Here is a 16,573-nt window from a genome sequence, read left to right on the forward strand (position 1 = left end):
CTTCTGAGGGCCCTCTATGGGTGTACTGGGCTGCTGGGTGGGACAGGACAAAGATGCTCTTGTTATTTGGGGTTTTTGTCTCCAGACCCTTCGCCAACCTCTGAGGAAATGACAGACTCAATGACAGGGCATCTGCCGTCAGAAGATTCTGGTTATGGGATGGAGATGCTGACTGGTAAGAAATGGTTCAGGGCCCGCCTCTCTGGGGTGTGATAGTTCTGAATGCCCCTGTGGAAGGACATCCAATGTAACCCCAACTTCCCACCTAGACTGGACTCCTTTCTAGAGGACAGACCTTGTCCTGATATATAGCAAGTCTGGTCACTGCATCTTTCTCAGGAACTCCCTGGATTCTTTCATTCATTTATTCACAACTATATTGAGTGCCCAGGTCCTATGCAGGGTGCTGGGTACCCAGTGGATCAAACAGAACTCCCTACCCTCCTGGGACTAACATCCTAGTGCAAGAAGACAGTAGTAAGCAAATCATTAAGTAAAATAGAAAGTCTGATAATGGGGAGTACTGTGCAGGGCACAGAGCTGGGGGAATTGAATTATCAGGGGCAGTTAGAGGATTCGGGTAGTCAGAGCGGACTTCATGGACACTGGAGTGAATTTGATGAAGGAAATATAGATGGGAACCAGGTAGATCTCAGGAAAGAGCTTTTGAGACAGAGGGAACAGCAAATGCAAAGGTCCTGTGGTTGACTCTGCTCAGCATGGCCAAGGAAACCCGGGTAGCTAGAGCAGAGGGAGTTCAAAAGTGGATTATGTAGGGCAAGTGCATCAAAGGAAGAGATGGAACTTGACTCTGAGGTTTTGGGGAACCCCTGGAGGCTTGGAGCTAACCAGGGACATTTTCATAATGTTTACTCTCACCTTAAGATTAAGATTAGACTGCTGAGGTGTGGGGACAGAGACAGAAACAGACTACTACAGTAATCCAGGCCACAGGAGTTGTTTTTGTTTTTTTTTTTAAAGATTTATTTATTTATGCATATAGAGCTGGGGTACAGGCCAGAGGCTCGGGGTGGTGAGAGGCTTCACCAGAGACAGAGTGGGGAGCAGAACAGGCAGATCGACGAAGTACACTGCTGAGGGGAGCAGCGGGCGGGTCAGGAGAGGTCTGCCATGCCATGTGGTCACCTCCAGGGCAGGCGGGAATCAAACTCACGCAGAAGTGGCTTTAGCTTCTCAGTGCAGTGCTTTAACCCGCTGCGCCACCAGGGAGGGCCTGTTTTGCAGGTATACAGCTGCAGGAAAAGGTTGGGGGGGCCGGGTCTCTGTGTTTGGGTGTCTTAACTCTTTCAGAAAGGTTCAAAAACCCTCAAAACTAAAAAGAGTAGTTTAAAGACTCTCATATAATCAACTCCAGCTTTATCAGCAGATATTATTATAGATACTAAAATAAAAATGATTATAAGTAGTTAACTTTTTTTTTTTTTAATTATTTATGCACAGACATTCTGTGGGGGTGGAGTGGGGAATGGGACCAAAAACGGGGGGGGGGGCAGGGAAATGCACGGGACTATGGTGGTGGCACAGGGGTGATTTGGTGATGGGAAACCCGTGGGGATTACAATTGAGATGAAAAAAATGTGCAAAATGATGTAAAAATAAACTTTTTAATAAAAAAAAATTATGCATACGAGAACTGGTTACAGGTCAGAGGTGCAGGGTGGCGGTGGGGGGTGGTGAGAGGATTCGGCAGAGACAGAGTGAGGAGAGGTCTGCCACGCCATGTGGGTCACCTCCCTGGCTGGGGATCTAACTTGTGCTGCAGTGGCTGCAGATAGCTTCATAGTGTTGAAACTTAACCTCTTGTGCTACCAGGGAGGGCCCAGTTAACATTTTTAAAAGTAGTTATTAGATGACAAGTGGTGGATAAATCACAGTACCCAAGTCTCCTGGATATAGCAGGATATGGCATCAGTACTCAGATGACTGGCATATAGAGAGCTCTGTAATAGGGGCACGTGGGGCCAGACCAGGAAACTTAAGAAGGCTGGCATTTATGGGTGGGTGGGTGGACTCACCTGAGAAGGAGGGGACAGGTACCTGCATGCAGGTTCAGAGCATAGCAGGCAGCAGTTAGATGAACATTGCAACTGAGAGCTCAAAACCATCCCAATCAGTGGGAAAAGCAGAGCAAGAGGAACGTGGACCGTACAGCATGTATCTAAATTGGGAAAACATAAAAACTGTTTTGTTCAGTGTTTTATTAAAAAATCAGGTGCAAAAATTAAAAATAAACCAATTGAGAAAAAGATCAGGTGTGAATATGACAAAATGCTAGATCACTGCTGGCCCCTCCCCCCCTCCCCACACCCAAGGGTTCTGCCTGTTCAGATTCAATCAACGAGGGCGGAAAAATCCAGGGGATGGATAGGCCTGTGATGGCCACTGCACTCAGCACAAACAGATGTTTTTGTTATTCCCTGAGCAATAGACTATAGCAACTGTGTGTGCGCGCATTCACAGTGAACTGGGTGTTAGAAGTCCCTGGAGATGATTTGAAGCACGGAGGATGTGCACAGGTTAATGCTCCAGCATTTTTTATGAGAGACGCTAGTGTCCCACAGATTCTGGTGTCGCGGGCGTCCTGGAACCAGTCGCCCACCTGAACCAAGGGATGATATTCATTCCAGCCGGTGGCTACATGGGTGTTCGCCATAATACTCTCTTTGCTTTTCTGTACTTTTAAATTTTCCTCCCACCAGAAATAAACAGATGACTGAGAAAATAAAGAAGGTTTCCCGCCGGCTTCTGGTACTGCCCTCCTTGGTGACAGACTAGAGGCAGAACACCTGCTCCTTGTTCACTTCCATCTCCGGTGTCAGGGTGCGTGGTCTGGAGACAGGATGGAGTGGGGTCAGCACAGCCGCTCTGCTGGGGAGGGTGGATCTCCAGCTGCTGAAGAGCCCAGCTCCCGGCAGCTTGTATTTAAGCTCCACCATGCGCAGCACTTGAGAGGCGAAGCAGATGGAAGATGAGCTGACAGCAGAAAGCAGACTGCATGAGGGTTTGTGCAGACTGAGAATGGTGGCTGTAGGTAGGGCCCAGGCTCAGCTCCAGAGCGGATTTCTAAACGGTGACTGAGCTATTCGAAGGGACCAATGTGTGGGGTCATTCACTAAGTTTGAGTTGTCTCAGGACATCAGGACCTCAGGCTGGCTTGGCCCGGTCAGGGACGGCAGAGGGATCCCCACCTCCACCCGGGCTCAGGCTCCCATGGGGCCCCAGAAGGCACACTCCTTCCGCCCATGCTCACCGGTTCGGTAAAGGCATCTCAGACAAGGTGATCATTGGTCAGATCCATCAGCAAGGAATGGATGGTCTGCCGCCTTGACAGCCAGAACGATGGGCTAAAATGTACAAGGAAAAGTTCGCCGCCCAAGTATATTTCCTGATCACGTTGCCAAGGGAACGGACTGAGGTGGAACTTAGTGTGTGGGGTGTTTATGAGGGGCTGCCCGTGACAGCAGCAGCTCTGTAAGGAAGGAGACGGCATGTGGAGGCAGAGGGCGAGCCGGGTGCGGTCCCAGCCCCAGCTGCCACCAACGCCGGGCTGCTTGGGAGCCAGAATGGCCCCTTCGGGATCTGGGACACCTGAATCCTGCTACCCCCACATCAGCCAGTCACAGAACACAGGAGACCCCAGAAGAGCAATCCTTGAAGGAAACAGCCTCAGGCTGCCAGCTGACCACACTCACACTGGGCAACACCTGGGTGGTCACCCTAGGTGGATGGACGGTGGCACAACAGTTTTCTAAAAGGTGCATGCACAAACACAGGCAGTCTCAGAGCAGTGACGCTTGAACAGAGAGCATCCCTTTCACCTTTCATTTGATGGGATTTTCACTAAGTATATTGAAAATAGCCAATTGCAAAGTGATAATTTGTTAAGGAAATGTGTTTCGTAAGGAGTCATAAGCACCCCCTGATGGTTCCAGGAATGGACTCCTAGGAAACCATCTAAAATGTAAGTGTTTTCTGCTCAGTGTCAATGTTCATAGCAGTGTCGTTACTAATGGCAAAAACTTGGGCTTCCCTGGTGCACAAAGGGTTAATTTGCAGCACTATGAACCTATGGGAAGCCACTGCAGCTGGGGCAGGCGTTGAGGCCAGGGAGCTGACCTACATGACACAGCAGACCTCTCCCCTCAGCAGTTTATTTTGGTAGATCTACCTGTTCTGCTCCCCACTCTGTCTCTGGTGAATTCTCTCACCCCACCCCACCCCACGCCTCCAAGCTGTAGTCCAGTTCTTGTATGCATAAATAAATAAATCTTTTTTAAAAAGAGCCAGCCCAACTGTCAGGGAACCAGTAAGGGTATATTCTCCTATGCATATGAAAAGTATGCCCATATGCCCCTGAAAAATAGGCCCCGAGGAGAAATGTGGAAGACACAAAGCTGGCTGTACTCTGCTTGCAATGGTGTTAAAAACAATCACCAAACTAAAAGGAAGTGTTCTAAATCAGTTACTATGTGCTTTTAATACTTTGGTAATATAGAATTTTGCCAGGCACAGGCTGGGTACGACTGGACTTGACGGCAAAATGTGCTGAAACTGGGGGGAGCTTAGTTGACCTGACGCTCACAACGAGCTACCGTGGGCCTGTTAGGAAGGCGTCTGCCCGCTGCTTTGACACAGGAGGAAGCTGAGGGCCCACAAAGCAGGTCCATCTCCCCAAGGTCACCCTTGGACTGGAACTTTGAACTGGAACCAGGGTTTGCTGACTCCCCTTCCGGGGCGCCTTCCAAGGCTCCCCATTCCAAACTGGTGAATTATGAAGATGCTGGGGTCTCCCGGACCACCGTGGACTAGAGGGGTGTGTCTGAGTGCCTGCTTTTCCAGCTGTGTCCCATGGGAAGGAGACGCTCCCTCTGCCCTCACAGGCACCTGCTGGCGTAGTAGCCGTGCGTTGTACGTTTCGTCTGTGCTCATGCTAAGGTGGTCTCGCTATTGGTACCTGGTCCCCTCCTCTCTCCACCTGTGCCCTGGACATTGTGTCCGCGTGTCCTTGATGTTTTATTGAGGTGACTTCCAGTTATTTGCTGGTCACAGTGGGGGAGCAGTGAGCATATGGATGGGTTTCCTCCAGGCAGATAGTCAGCTCTCCATGCCTGGATGTAAAACCAGGCAGGTCCCCTGTGTTTGGAGCCCCAAAATGTAGGGTTGTCTCTTGCTGCCTTTGAAGGCCTCCCAGGTGCGGGCTTGCTGCCCATATGTGGTCTCCAATGACGCCCATGCCGGTGTTGACGATCCCTGGGAGTCTCCCTTCTGCCCTGGTGTTAAGCGCCATGCTGAGGAAGACCCTCCAGCCTGCCTCTGGCACAGCCCCTCTCCTGGCACTGGCACTGCCTCCTCCAGCACTGGCCCATCATCTCTGAGCTTGCCACATACACCCCACACTGCCTCGCCCTCCCTGTCTGCACCCTGCTTCCACCTGGCCAGTTTCCTGGTCACAGAAGTGAAGCCCAGGAAGCCCCTCCTGCCGAAAGCCTCCCCTCACCCTTGCTGCCTGGGGACAAAGATCCAGAGACCAGCCTGGTTCCATTATAGCCAACCGAGGCCCTGGCCAATAGCAGAAGGCCCCAGACCACTCCACTCGCCTGCCTCTGTCCCCTCTGACTTTCTCATCACTGCATCACCATGTTGTGTCGGCTGCACCAAGAGGACAGACTTTGTTCCTGTGTGTCTTCAGTGCCTAGAACAAAGCAGGAGAGCTGAAGGAAGGGTGGGCTGGCAGGGGGCTTGCCTCTGGGGGACACCAAATGTCCTGGGGTGTCTGAACCTGAATCTGCCCTTCTTGCGTGGAGATGAGGGTGGCGTGCCAGTAGAGAATTGGGTCCTTGAACCCACCTGGGGTTGCTGTGCCATGCCCCAGAGTATGGCCTGCCCTTCCCACCTCTGGCCTGACTTTGGCAGGGCAGGGTCCAGGAGATGATGCACATGGCTTCCTGGCACCTCCTGTTCTCTTTCAGACAAAGGCCCCAGTGAAGACCCGCGGCCGGAGGAGAGGCCTGTGGAAGGTAAGGCACTGTCCGCTCATTTCACTTACCAGCCCATCTCTCCTCCCTCTGCCCCTTGTTCCCTTTTTGTCCCACCTTCTCTCTGTCCAACACCTACTTCAGGGACAGGAATCCTGCAGGCTGCCAAAGGTGGGAGGAGATTTACAGACCAGGAATGAGAGGTTCCTGGTCAGAGGTACAAGAGCTCTTTCTAGCAAGAAGTTGCAAGGCTTTGATTTTGTTTGTATGCATACCAGGTTGCCTTCTGAGCTCTGAGTCTTGTCTTCCTGAGCAAGAATTTAGGCCTTGATGCACAAAATTGGCTGTGCCCAGCAGGCATGCCCACTGCTCGTTTTCCTCTCCACTGAGTGGGAGTGGGACAGGAAGGGAGTGCAAGGTGAGAATCTCAGGAGTATCTGCCCCCGATGGAAGGAGTGGGTATCAGAGAAAACAGGTGCACTTCCCAAACCCAGCCTCCTCTAATCAGGTATTAATAAAAATTTACTGCCACCTGGTGGCAGCTTACTCAAATTGCAGGCTTAAGTCCCTCACTGAATAAGTCTATAGTGCCATTTGCCTAGAAAGGCCCATGGTTCTATTTACACCTCAAATCTCCATTCAGGCATTTGATGATGCCTAAGATCTGATTTCACAAGCAGTTATTGAGCCCAAGACATGGATCTGATTAAGGATGCTATTTCTGAGGAAATAGGAAGACCACCCTTAGCCTTCCCCATAAGAGTCTCATTGATGCCAGCAGGGCTGGGACATGAGCTGCTGGCCCTGGGGAAGCTCAATAGACTGACTACCTTTTGCCTTCCAGACAGCCACGGGGATGTGATCCGGCCCCTGCGGAAGCAGGTGGAGCTGCTTTTCAACACACGATATGGTGAGCATGGAGCTGTCAGGACCCAGAGACATCCTGTTCAGCTGCCCTATTTTCAGGGGACCTTTGGGCCTAGCTCCCCATACCAGTTTTTCCCTGCATAGAGACAGTGAGGGCCAGGGGCTGGGACCTTTGTGGTAGGATATTGGAACACTGGAGGGGTTATTACCCAGTCACTAAGCCAATTCCAGGCATCCTGCCCAAAGAAACCAGTGCTGCACCCCAGCCTCCTGGATCAACATACTCACACATGGTCATTCTCAGCCTGAGGCCATTCCTTCCACTGTAGGGACTCCCCGTCCCCTCACAGACACCCTTGTTCAGGGTCCTCAGGAGGACTCACGCAGCAAGAGCTTTCCTGCTAGAGAGCCCAGGAAGGAGGACTAGGAGGTAGAGGCTGTTCTTTGGCCTCCGTTGTTTGCAGACTGGCTGGATGCTTCACACCAGCTTTCTCATCCCATCTCAGAATCCCTTGTCCCAAAACCCACTTTAGAGATGCGGAAAGGGGAGGAGGCCTGGGAGGTGACATGGCTTGTCTGAGGCCTCACAACTAGTGAGGGGCAGGGCAGGCCTGGGCCTTAGATCAGCCCCGGAGTGTGGTGTCGGGCTTCTCAGGGGGGTATCTGTGGTGGCAGAGGTACACTCTGGAGGGCCTTTCTGGCCTCACAGGGTCAAGTAGCCTGGGACGCAGCTGGCACCAGGTCTCACCATTGTCAGTGGATTCTCGTGCACTGTCCAGGTATGAGCATAGACTGAGCCTAGGTTTGGGGATCTGCCATTCTTGGGTGCCTGGGCCCCAAGATGAGTGACATTCCCTCTGAACTCCAAGTCTCCTAATTGCAGACAGGTGGTAGCAGTGCTCACCTCTCAGGAGGCTCAGAGGGTACAGCCGAGGGCTGACTCAGTACGCCTCTGGCCCCCCGGCCCCCACACACGTGGGAGGCGGGAGTGGAGGCTTGTGGCCCAGTGCTTCGGGTGGCCCTACAGCAGCCGTGTCTCTGCAGCCAAGGCCATTGGCATCTCGGAGCCCGTCAAAGTTCCCTACTCCAAGTTCCTGATGTACCCAGAGGAGCTGTTTGTGGTGGGGCTGCCTGAAGGCATCTCCCTCCGCAGGCCCAACTGCTTCGGGATTGCCAAGCTCCGGAAGATCCTGGAGGCCAGCAACAGCATCCAGTTTGTCATCAAGAGGTATGACCTGGGCCACAGGGTCCCCTGGCCCAGCACCGGGCACCAGGTTCCCATCTTCCCTTTTTTCCAACAGTAGGGTACTAGATGGGGCTTTGGTCGCAGTTGGGTTGGCAAGGTGGTCCAGGCCCAGCCCAGCCCAGCCCTGCCAGTCCTGGAGCAGCCAGGCTGAGCTCGGGCCCAGGAGAGCAGGCCTGCTGTCCTCAGTTTGCCTGGAGGCAGAATGGGAATACGCTCACCGACTTGCTCTCCTGGACTGTTCTGAGCATCGTCTGGATGTGCGCGTTGGTTCTGGGGCAGGGGGCAGGTGCTGCTAGGGCAGGGCCCTTTATTCCAGGACTGGCAGTCAGGCAGTGACCTCTGCAGGTTGTTTCCTTGGCACCTCGCCTTGTCAGCCAGGGTCCAGTGGAGTCCGCATACCCCTGAGTGCTTGCTTGGATTCTGAGTCCCTCTTGTAGAGCCAGGAGTAGTTACCAATTTAAGGTGGGGGGCAGGGGAGGCTGTGATGACCCTCGGTGTTTATTGCTTCTGTGTGACACGCTAACACGCTCTGAGTTTCAGCTCCAAGTGGTTGAAAGTGATAAGCAGAAAGAGTCTTAAGGATCTCTTTTCCTTGGGGGAGTAGATGGTCCCCAAGGAGGGAGATTCACAACCGTGACAGATAGGCTCCCATGGGCACCGGGAGGGGGGCGGGCGGGGCCCCAGGAGACATCAGGAGTGGAGAGAAGATACACCTGGGCTCGAGCATGTGCCGAACTGCAGTGGAGCAGCGGATGACGCCTAGTCCTGCACGGAATCAAGACATAGTGCCCAATAGAGTTCATGCCGTCACACAGCCGAGGGGGCAGAAGGAGCACTCTGAGGGGTGGCATTTGCACAGAGACCTGTTTGTTTGGTGGAAGAGAGCTCAGGTCGAGGGATGGTGCTGCATGGGCCCTGCGCAGGAAGGTGCTCGCGTGTCTGAAAACTGGCAGGGTGCTGGCCTGACTGCTTCAGAGTGAGGGAGGGAAGAGTGTGACCAGTGGGCCCCAAGAGACAGCAGAGGCCAGGTCATTCAGAGTCTTGGGCCTCCTGGAAGAGTTGGGATTTTATTTTCAGTTGAATGAGAATTCACTGGGAGGGTTAGAGCAGCGTCTGGCCTTCTTTAATTTCTCTCTGAGGTGGACAGGGACCTGGGGAGGGGTGGTGGACAGGCAGAAAAGCAGGGGTCAGTCGCCAAGGGGACAAGGTGACTACTGGACTCGGTAAAGACAGGGGCGGGATGGTGGAAAGTTGCCGGACTTGGGTACTGACTTGAAGACGGGCTGGCAGAATTTGCTGACGTGTGGATGGGGTGACGAGGAGCTGGGTGACTCGGGCTAGTGACGGGGCAGGTGGTGACACTATTTTCTGAGTTTGGAGGCAAGGCGCTGGCGGACACAGTCAAATGTTAGGTGTGACTTGGGTTATGTTTGGGATGCATGGGAGTCTTCAAGGGAGGACTCACCCACTGGTCACAGGGTCAGGCCCTCGGGAGCAGTCACCATTCAGGAGGGCCAGATACCAGAACCGGAAGCAGTTGGCCGGCCCAAAGGGAGGAGCCAAGTCAACATCAGCTGCTGGGTGGGCCTTCCTTATTGTTTCCCTGAAGAGAAGCCTCTCCTCCCAGCTCCTGAGCATATTTTTGAAAGGTTTTATTTATTTATGCATACAGAACTGGGGTACAGGCCAGAGGTGCAGGGGGTGAGAGGCTTCACCAGAGACAGAGTGGGGAGCAGAACAGTGGGGTGAACTGGAATTCACTGCTGGGGGCTGCAACGGATGGGTCAGCACAGGTCTGCCAGACCATGTGGGTCAGCTCCCTGGCTAGGGGGTTGAACTCGTGCTGTAGTAGCTGTGATAGCTTTTGATGCTGCGCTTTAACCCTTTACACCACCGGGGAGGGCCCTCCTGAGCACTTTGGCCACTTTATATCAGAAAGCAGCTGGGTTAGCCCTTAGGCTCTTGGCTTTCCTGGGTCAGAGTCCAGCTCCTGCTGTCATTTCCCATGACCCTGAGCCTGGAATCTGACCGCTTTATGAGGTCGTGATGGAGGCCACAGACAACAAAGGACCTGGCTCACTGAAGTAACTCAGGCAAGAAAGATTTGTTTGTTTTTTAATGGCAGGCTCATTGAAGTTTACATTTATTAAAATTCACCCTTTACAAATGTACCGTTCTTGGAGCTTTGATAAACGCATCCAGGCATATAAGCACTACTACAGCAAGATTCCACACAGTTCCATCCCCCGCAAAAATGTCCCTTTGTTGCCATCCTTAGTCCTTGGCAACCACTGATACATTTTCTGTCCTCCCGGTGTGGTGCCTTTTTCAGATGCCACATAATGGAATCAGGCAGGTGAAGCCTTTGTTCCTGACTGCCTTCACTTAGCTTTTGAGATTCATCCACATAGTTGCCTATCAGAGTTCACCCCTTAAAGAATTTACTAACTCTAGGGCCCTCCCTGGTGGCACAGCGGGTTAAGCACAGCACTAAGAAGCTAAAGCCACTTCAGCATGGGTTAGGTCCCCGCCCCAAGGTGACCCACATGGCGTGGCAGACCTCTCCTGACCCGCCCGCTGCTCCCCTCAGCAGTGTACTTCGTCAGTCGGCCTGTTCTGCTCCCCAGTTTTGTACACATCAATAAGAAAGCCTTTTTTAAAAAAGAATATACTAACTCTAAAACATGGATTTAACCAATTGCCATTTTCTGAAAGCCAAGAGATAAAAGCAGCTCAAGGAGGAGAGAGAGTGCATGCTGTCAAAGACAACAGTTGGGGTGGTGGGCCAGGGGCTAGCTGGGGTGATTTCAGGAGATGCTTGGAGGAGTGAGATTGAGGCCTTGAGGATATTTTTGTTAGTCTTCCTGCTTAAAATTGACAAAAGATACTGTTGGGAATAAGAGAAAAATAGCCACCTCTCATGAATCTCACATTTTTTGTTTGTGTAAAAAGGGTACATTTTGGGGGTGACATAATGTTCTGGAAATGGGCAGCAGAAGTATAACTGCATGAACAACTTTGTAAATTTCCTGAAAGCCACTTTACATGGGTGCTTTTATGGCATGCGACTCCCAGCTCAGTAAAGCAGATAAGTGTAGACCTTCATGTATGTAAGCGCACACGTAGGTATGTTTGCATATGTGTGTACATCACTTTGCTAGGCTGCCATCAAAAGTACTATAGCTTTTGAGGTCATCCACTTAGTTACTGTGGACTGGGATGTTTGAACATTAATTTTTCTGTTCTGGAGGCTAGAAACTCAAGATTAGATATCGCAGGTGTGTTTCTCTTGAGGCTACACCCTTGCTTTGCAGGCCTGCTTCTATCTGTCTTCAAATGGTCTTTTTTCTCTGCACTCACGCCCCAGTCTCTCTGTCTGACCCAATCTTTCCTTTTAAGGACACCAGTCAGGTTGGCTTGGGGCCCACCCTGGTAGCCTTGTTTTAATTTCATCACCTCCTTAAAGGCCCTGTTTTCAAATACAGTCACTTCTCCGCTGGGGGAGGGCTTCCCCCTGTGAAGTGGAGCGAGCCACAATTCAACTCGTAATAGCATACAAATGAGAAGTCATCACATCGCTGCCTACACATCACTAAGTGATTGACAGTCTCTCCACCTGAACTTGACTTCCACGTCCTTCTAAACAATACTCCAGACAACCACGCCAGTCAGAGTTGGCTTGTAATCAGGTTAAACATTCTAACCTTTGGTCAAAAACATTCTTACCCAGATCCTTGACCTCGTCAGCACAATTTTCATATTCTTTCATGTGCAGTCTTCTGGGGAGCGGGTCCCTTGCTTTCATCAAATCCTCCAACATTAAAAGACCCTAGGAAACGGTGGGGCCCTGGGAATCTGCGCCCATGCGCAAGGCAGAGGCAGGGACATAGAACCAAGAGGCCTGTCTTAACTGTCACACAGGGCTGGTGCTGACCCCCCAAAGTCTGCAGACCCCACAAGTTCAAGCACTGCCCCAGTAGAGACACCCCCACTGTAGACATCAGCCGCAAGTTTCGGGGTCCCTGAGCCACCCATACTTCTGAGCAACTAGCTCCAGATTCAGGGTTCTCCCGGTGTCATCACACGCTAGCATGAGCTGCAGGGCTCGGAGGGCGCTTCGTGACGTGTGCAGCCTTCCTTACGCATGCAGGTCAGCACCAGCCCCGTGAGGGGACACAAAGGGTGAGGCCTGGGAGGGACCTCCGCCTCCCCGCACTCCCCATGAAGTCAGGGGACCTCACCTCCCAGCATGTCCCCACCCTCAAGCTTCAGTGTCTGGGGCTCTTATCGAGGCCATTAGTAGGTGTGCCTGATTGGGTCATCAGCCACATGACTAAACTCAATCTTTCGGCCCCTTCCTCTCCCTCGAGAGCCACCATCACCGGCAGGCTGACAGCAGGTGACTCATGGTTCCAATCCTCTGGTCACTTGGCTGCCCCTCCTGAATCATCTCAGCACAAACAGGTGTGATCCCAGGGGCCTGTCATGAATAACAAAGACCAAGAACTCCAGAGATTTAGAGATCTGCTCCCAGAATCCAGGGACAAAGGCCAGGCGTGCTCTGCTATAAGCACTGATCCTAATGCCCTGTTTTTCAGTGCAGCCTTAACCAACTAGAGCACATCTGCCTGGTTGTGGGATGGGGGGTCGGTGGCAGGCTGAGGGCACCAGGCAGGTCAGGGCTGGCCAGAGGAATGCCAGATAGGTTGGTGGGATGGGACAGCTAGCAGAACCACGCCTTCAGGACACCCCAAGGGTGTCATGGGAATGGACGCTGGGTTGGGGTTCAGGGTCGGGAGGATTTTTCTGGTGGCACTGTCAGCAGGGATAATGAACTCCCCATCGCAGAGGTGACCAAGCATCAGCACCGAGGATACCCTGCCGGGGAGCGAGACCAAAGACTAGGCTTCCCAGGCACCTGCCGGTCGGGTGGCCAGTAGGAGAATATTTGGTGCCTGTCCTGGCAGCGGGCCTCTTCTGGGCCTCAGTGCAGGCCCGGCACAGGGCTGGGCTCACAGGCCAGGGGCCAGGACGTGGGAATCCCAGCCCTGCCGTGGACCACAGTCTCAGGAGTTAACAAAGGCCTCAGGCTGCATTCAGACACCTCCTCTCCCCCGGCACCACCACTACCTCCCCCTCTCCTCCTTGTGGGGAAACTGAGACCCAAAAGGTGGAATGACAGCCTCACAGTCACTTCAGAGTCAAGGCTGAGCAGGGCTCCCCAGGCCTGGACAGAGAGCTTTCTGCTGTCCTGTGTTACAACCTCAAACCTGGGTTTGTGAAGCTTTTTCCCTGCTTTTTGAGCCAGGAAAGGGTTATTATCCCACCTCAGGTGAGCATATAGGCCCAGTGGTGGTGGGAGGTTGGGAGGGAGGGAGGTTTCAGCCTGAGCAGCTGGCCACGGGGGTCCAGTGGAGAAGGGCAGGGGCTGAAAGGACGGGGATGCTGGTTGAACCCCGCCCTGTGCCCATGGGCACTTTACTCACCTTTCAGGTGCTTTGATCACCTTCTGCAGTGGAGTGATGGAAATAGCCCCTAGCTACAGGATGCCAGGCATCTAGAAAGGGCTTTGTGGACAGGAGTGCAAAGCTGGGCCTGGGCCCGAGGCCCCTGATTCTAAACTAAAACCACAGCTCTCAGAAGTCAGTGGATGCCTCACACCTTCCTGCACCTCCCAGCCCCCGCCCCAGCCCCAACTGCCTCTGCACTGTGAGCAGACTGGCTGGGAAGCCCTCCAACTGCACATGCTCTGACGCGGGGCATCCTGGTACCCAAAGTGAGGGGCTTAGCCCCAACCCCTTCGCCCCTGTGGCCAGGGTTGGGCCTGTCTTGCTTCCTGGGGACAGGGGCAGGAGCTCCAGGCCTGGACTGTGAGAGCCAGGGGCCCAGGGTGTAGATGTGTAGACTGAGGCTGTCCGAGGCAGGCCTGGAGGGACCTCAGTGACCGCCCCACTGTGGTATTTTCCAGGCCTGAGCTGCTCACCGAGGGAGTCAAAGAGCCCATCACGGATAGCCAAGGTACCCTGCTCGGGGCCATGGGCGGGCACGGCCAGGCGTGGAGGGGTCCCAGGCCGCAGCCACCCCCCTCCTCCCGCTCCCCTGTTCTGGATTCACCCCCCATCCCACCCCAGCATCCCCCTGCCACCCCATGTTGGGTTTGCCCCCCGTGGATACAGCCTTTGTCCCCGGGATCCCAGGGGCTACCTGCTTACCCTGGCTTCTCTCCCCCCGCCCCCAGAGAGGGATTCCGGGGACCCTCTTGTGGACGAGAGCCTGAAGAGACAGGGCTTTCAAGGTAAGGTTACAGCTCAGGGTGAGGTCAGCTGTCCCAGCACCATGACCTTGACCTGGCTTGAGATTGGAGGGCCAGGCTTGGGTGGTAGGGGTTGGCCCCCAACTTCAGGGCCCAAGGGCTGGGTGCACTGGGCTGGCTGCTGGGCAGAACTTCCCAGCGCTGAGTGTGAGGCTCCACAGGGGTGCTGGAGGGTGGGGAGGCAGGTGCAGGCCACTGTCTGGGCAGGTCGCCTGCCCACTCCGTGGTTGGCGCTCAGACATGCTCTTAATGCTTTGAGGGGCGAGGGTGGAGAGGTTGCTGAGGACAAGGAGGGCTCCAGAGAACTACAGCCAGGCCAAGAAGGGGTGACGTGAGTGGAGGAAGGGGAGTGGGAGGTGGAGAAAAGCTTGACAAAGGCATGGTGTGGGGAACATGCATGAGGAGCAGAAGCAGGAAGGACCAGGGCCTGCGGGGGAAGCTCCCCCTGCCATCATTTGTAGGGGTGTAGTATGCTCTTAGGTTAAGATCAAGTGCAGCGCGACGGAGGATGTGGCTGAGAACAGCCATCGCCTGCAGGTTGGGGTGGCTCCAGGGTGACTGAGTGAGCCCCTGAAGTGGGTGTTGCCCCGGTGGGTCCTGGGTGGTCACTGAGAAGAAAGCAGCAGGAAAAGCCAGCCCCTGGTGTGTGTGTGGGGGGGAGCCAGAGGAGCAGCTCCTCACTGCCCAGTCTCCGTCACCCTCTCCAGGGAAACTGGAACTTTCTGTGATGAGAGGAGTCACAGCCATGAGGCTCCCCTTACGCAGACGGGTGTCCTTGCCATCTCCGCCTGACCACCCGGAGACCCATTCCCCACCCCACCTCTCTCTGGCAACCAGCGGTGCCAGCTTCTCTCCCTGAGGTCGGGGCTGCCGTGCTTGGCAGCAGCTGGCCCATGGGTACCTGAATAAATATCCTGAGGGTGAGCAAGTGTCCCTCAGGAACTGCTGGGCAGACGCCAGGGCTCAAGCTGCCCGGCCACCAGCTCCCTCTGTCCCCGCCTCCGCCTAGCGCCCCCCGACCGGAGCCCCTGTACAGGGCGCTCCTCTTTGTGCTGTCCCCCACCTCCAGGGCTGATTGTTGGTGTGGCGGTTTACAAATGTCAACAATCAGCTTAATTCCCGACCCATTGCTGTTGTGGAAACAGAGTGCGTCCTCCCGGAAAAACGCACGTCTCCGTCAAGATGTTAGTTCTGAAGGACTCTGAGGGCCCACTCCAAGGATCTGATAATTGCCAGAGAAGGAGTTCCCCATAATTAGAAAATCATATTCCTTAAAAGTCACCAAGTGCCTTTAATTTAGAAGCCCAAATCCATAATTGTTTTTCACTCAGCAGAAAATTACGACACCAGACTCTCACGGATCGACATCGCCAACACGCTGAGGGAGCAGGTCCAGGATCTGTTCAATAAGAAATACGGTGAGCCCCGGGCACCCGACTGGGGTGGGAAGAGAGGCAGGAGCCCCGTTCTGCCAGGTCACCTCTGGGAAAACCTCTTACCCACTACCAGCATTTCTTGAGCAATGACTATGTGCCAGGCGCTGGATGTGCACAGTGAATAAATCAAAACAGACCCTGTCCTCACGGGCCCCCGCCACCAGTGAGGTGAAACATCCCCAACAGCTATGCCCAGAATCGAATAACAGTGTGGAATTGTGCCATGCTTTTGCAAGTATTGAGTAGACAGCTTCAGTGAGAATAGCTCGGGTACTTACCTTGGACTGGGGCCAGGGGAGGCCTCTTGGACAAAGACCTGAAGGGTGGGTGAGGCACTCGCGAAGCTTACTGAAGTAACTGCCTCTGCAGAGGCCCTGAGGTTTGACCTAGGGAGGGGCACAGTGTTGAACCATGGGAGTGGAGGAGGTGGAAGAGAGAGTCCCATGAGCCGGACGGGTGGTGGCCTTAGCATCCAGGCCCATAGAGGGAACCACGGTATCAGTTTTATATTCTAATGTATAATGAAGCGAGCAGCACAGCTTTGCACTTCTGAAGTCATTTCCTGGCAGTTGGGGGGCAAGGGGATGGCTGCAGGAGGCCAGGTGGTTGCTGGGAGACCAGCTGGGAGAGGGTACCCCGGCAGGAGCGAAGGTGGGGGACCGGCTGGGAGAGGGTACCCCGGCAGGAGCGAAGGTGGGGGACCGGCTGGGAGAGG

At 54.0% G+C, this 16,573-nt stretch overlaps 1 protein-coding gene across 3 annotated transcripts in view; it reads left to right on the forward strand.

Annotated features, from left to right (window-relative positions):
• Positions 1-16,573, forward strand: part of GTF2IRD1 (GTF2I repeat domain containing 1) — an 89,788-nt gene that overhangs the window by 46,572 nt on the left and 26,643 nt on the right. Inside the window, exons 14-20 of one of the 3 annotated variants that reach the window (XM_004688304.2) lie at positions 86-175; positions 5,991-6,038; positions 6,841-6,906; positions 7,908-8,091; positions 14,078-14,127; positions 14,348-14,404; positions 15,757-15,840. In XM_004688304.2, the coding sequence (XP_004688361.1) occupies positions 86-175; positions 5,991-6,038; positions 6,841-6,906; positions 7,908-8,091; positions 14,078-14,127; positions 14,348-14,404; positions 15,757-15,840 (579 nt within the window). Of the gene's footprint in view, positions 1-85; positions 176-5,990; positions 6,039-6,840; positions 6,907-7,907; positions 8,092-14,077; positions 14,128-14,347; positions 14,405-15,753; positions 15,841-16,573 lie in introns of all 3 variants that reach the window. The other 2 variants (XM_012729234.1, XM_012729235.1) reach the window with 2 other exon arrangements.

This window comes from Condylura cristata, unplaced genomic scaffold, assembly GCF_000260355.1.
Source record: "Condylura cristata isolate star-nosed mole 26May11 unplaced genomic scaffold, ConCri1.0 scaffold00024, whole genome shotgun sequence".
Taxonomy (NCBI): Eukaryota; Metazoa; Chordata; class Mammalia; order Eulipotyphla; family Talpidae; genus Condylura; species Condylura cristata.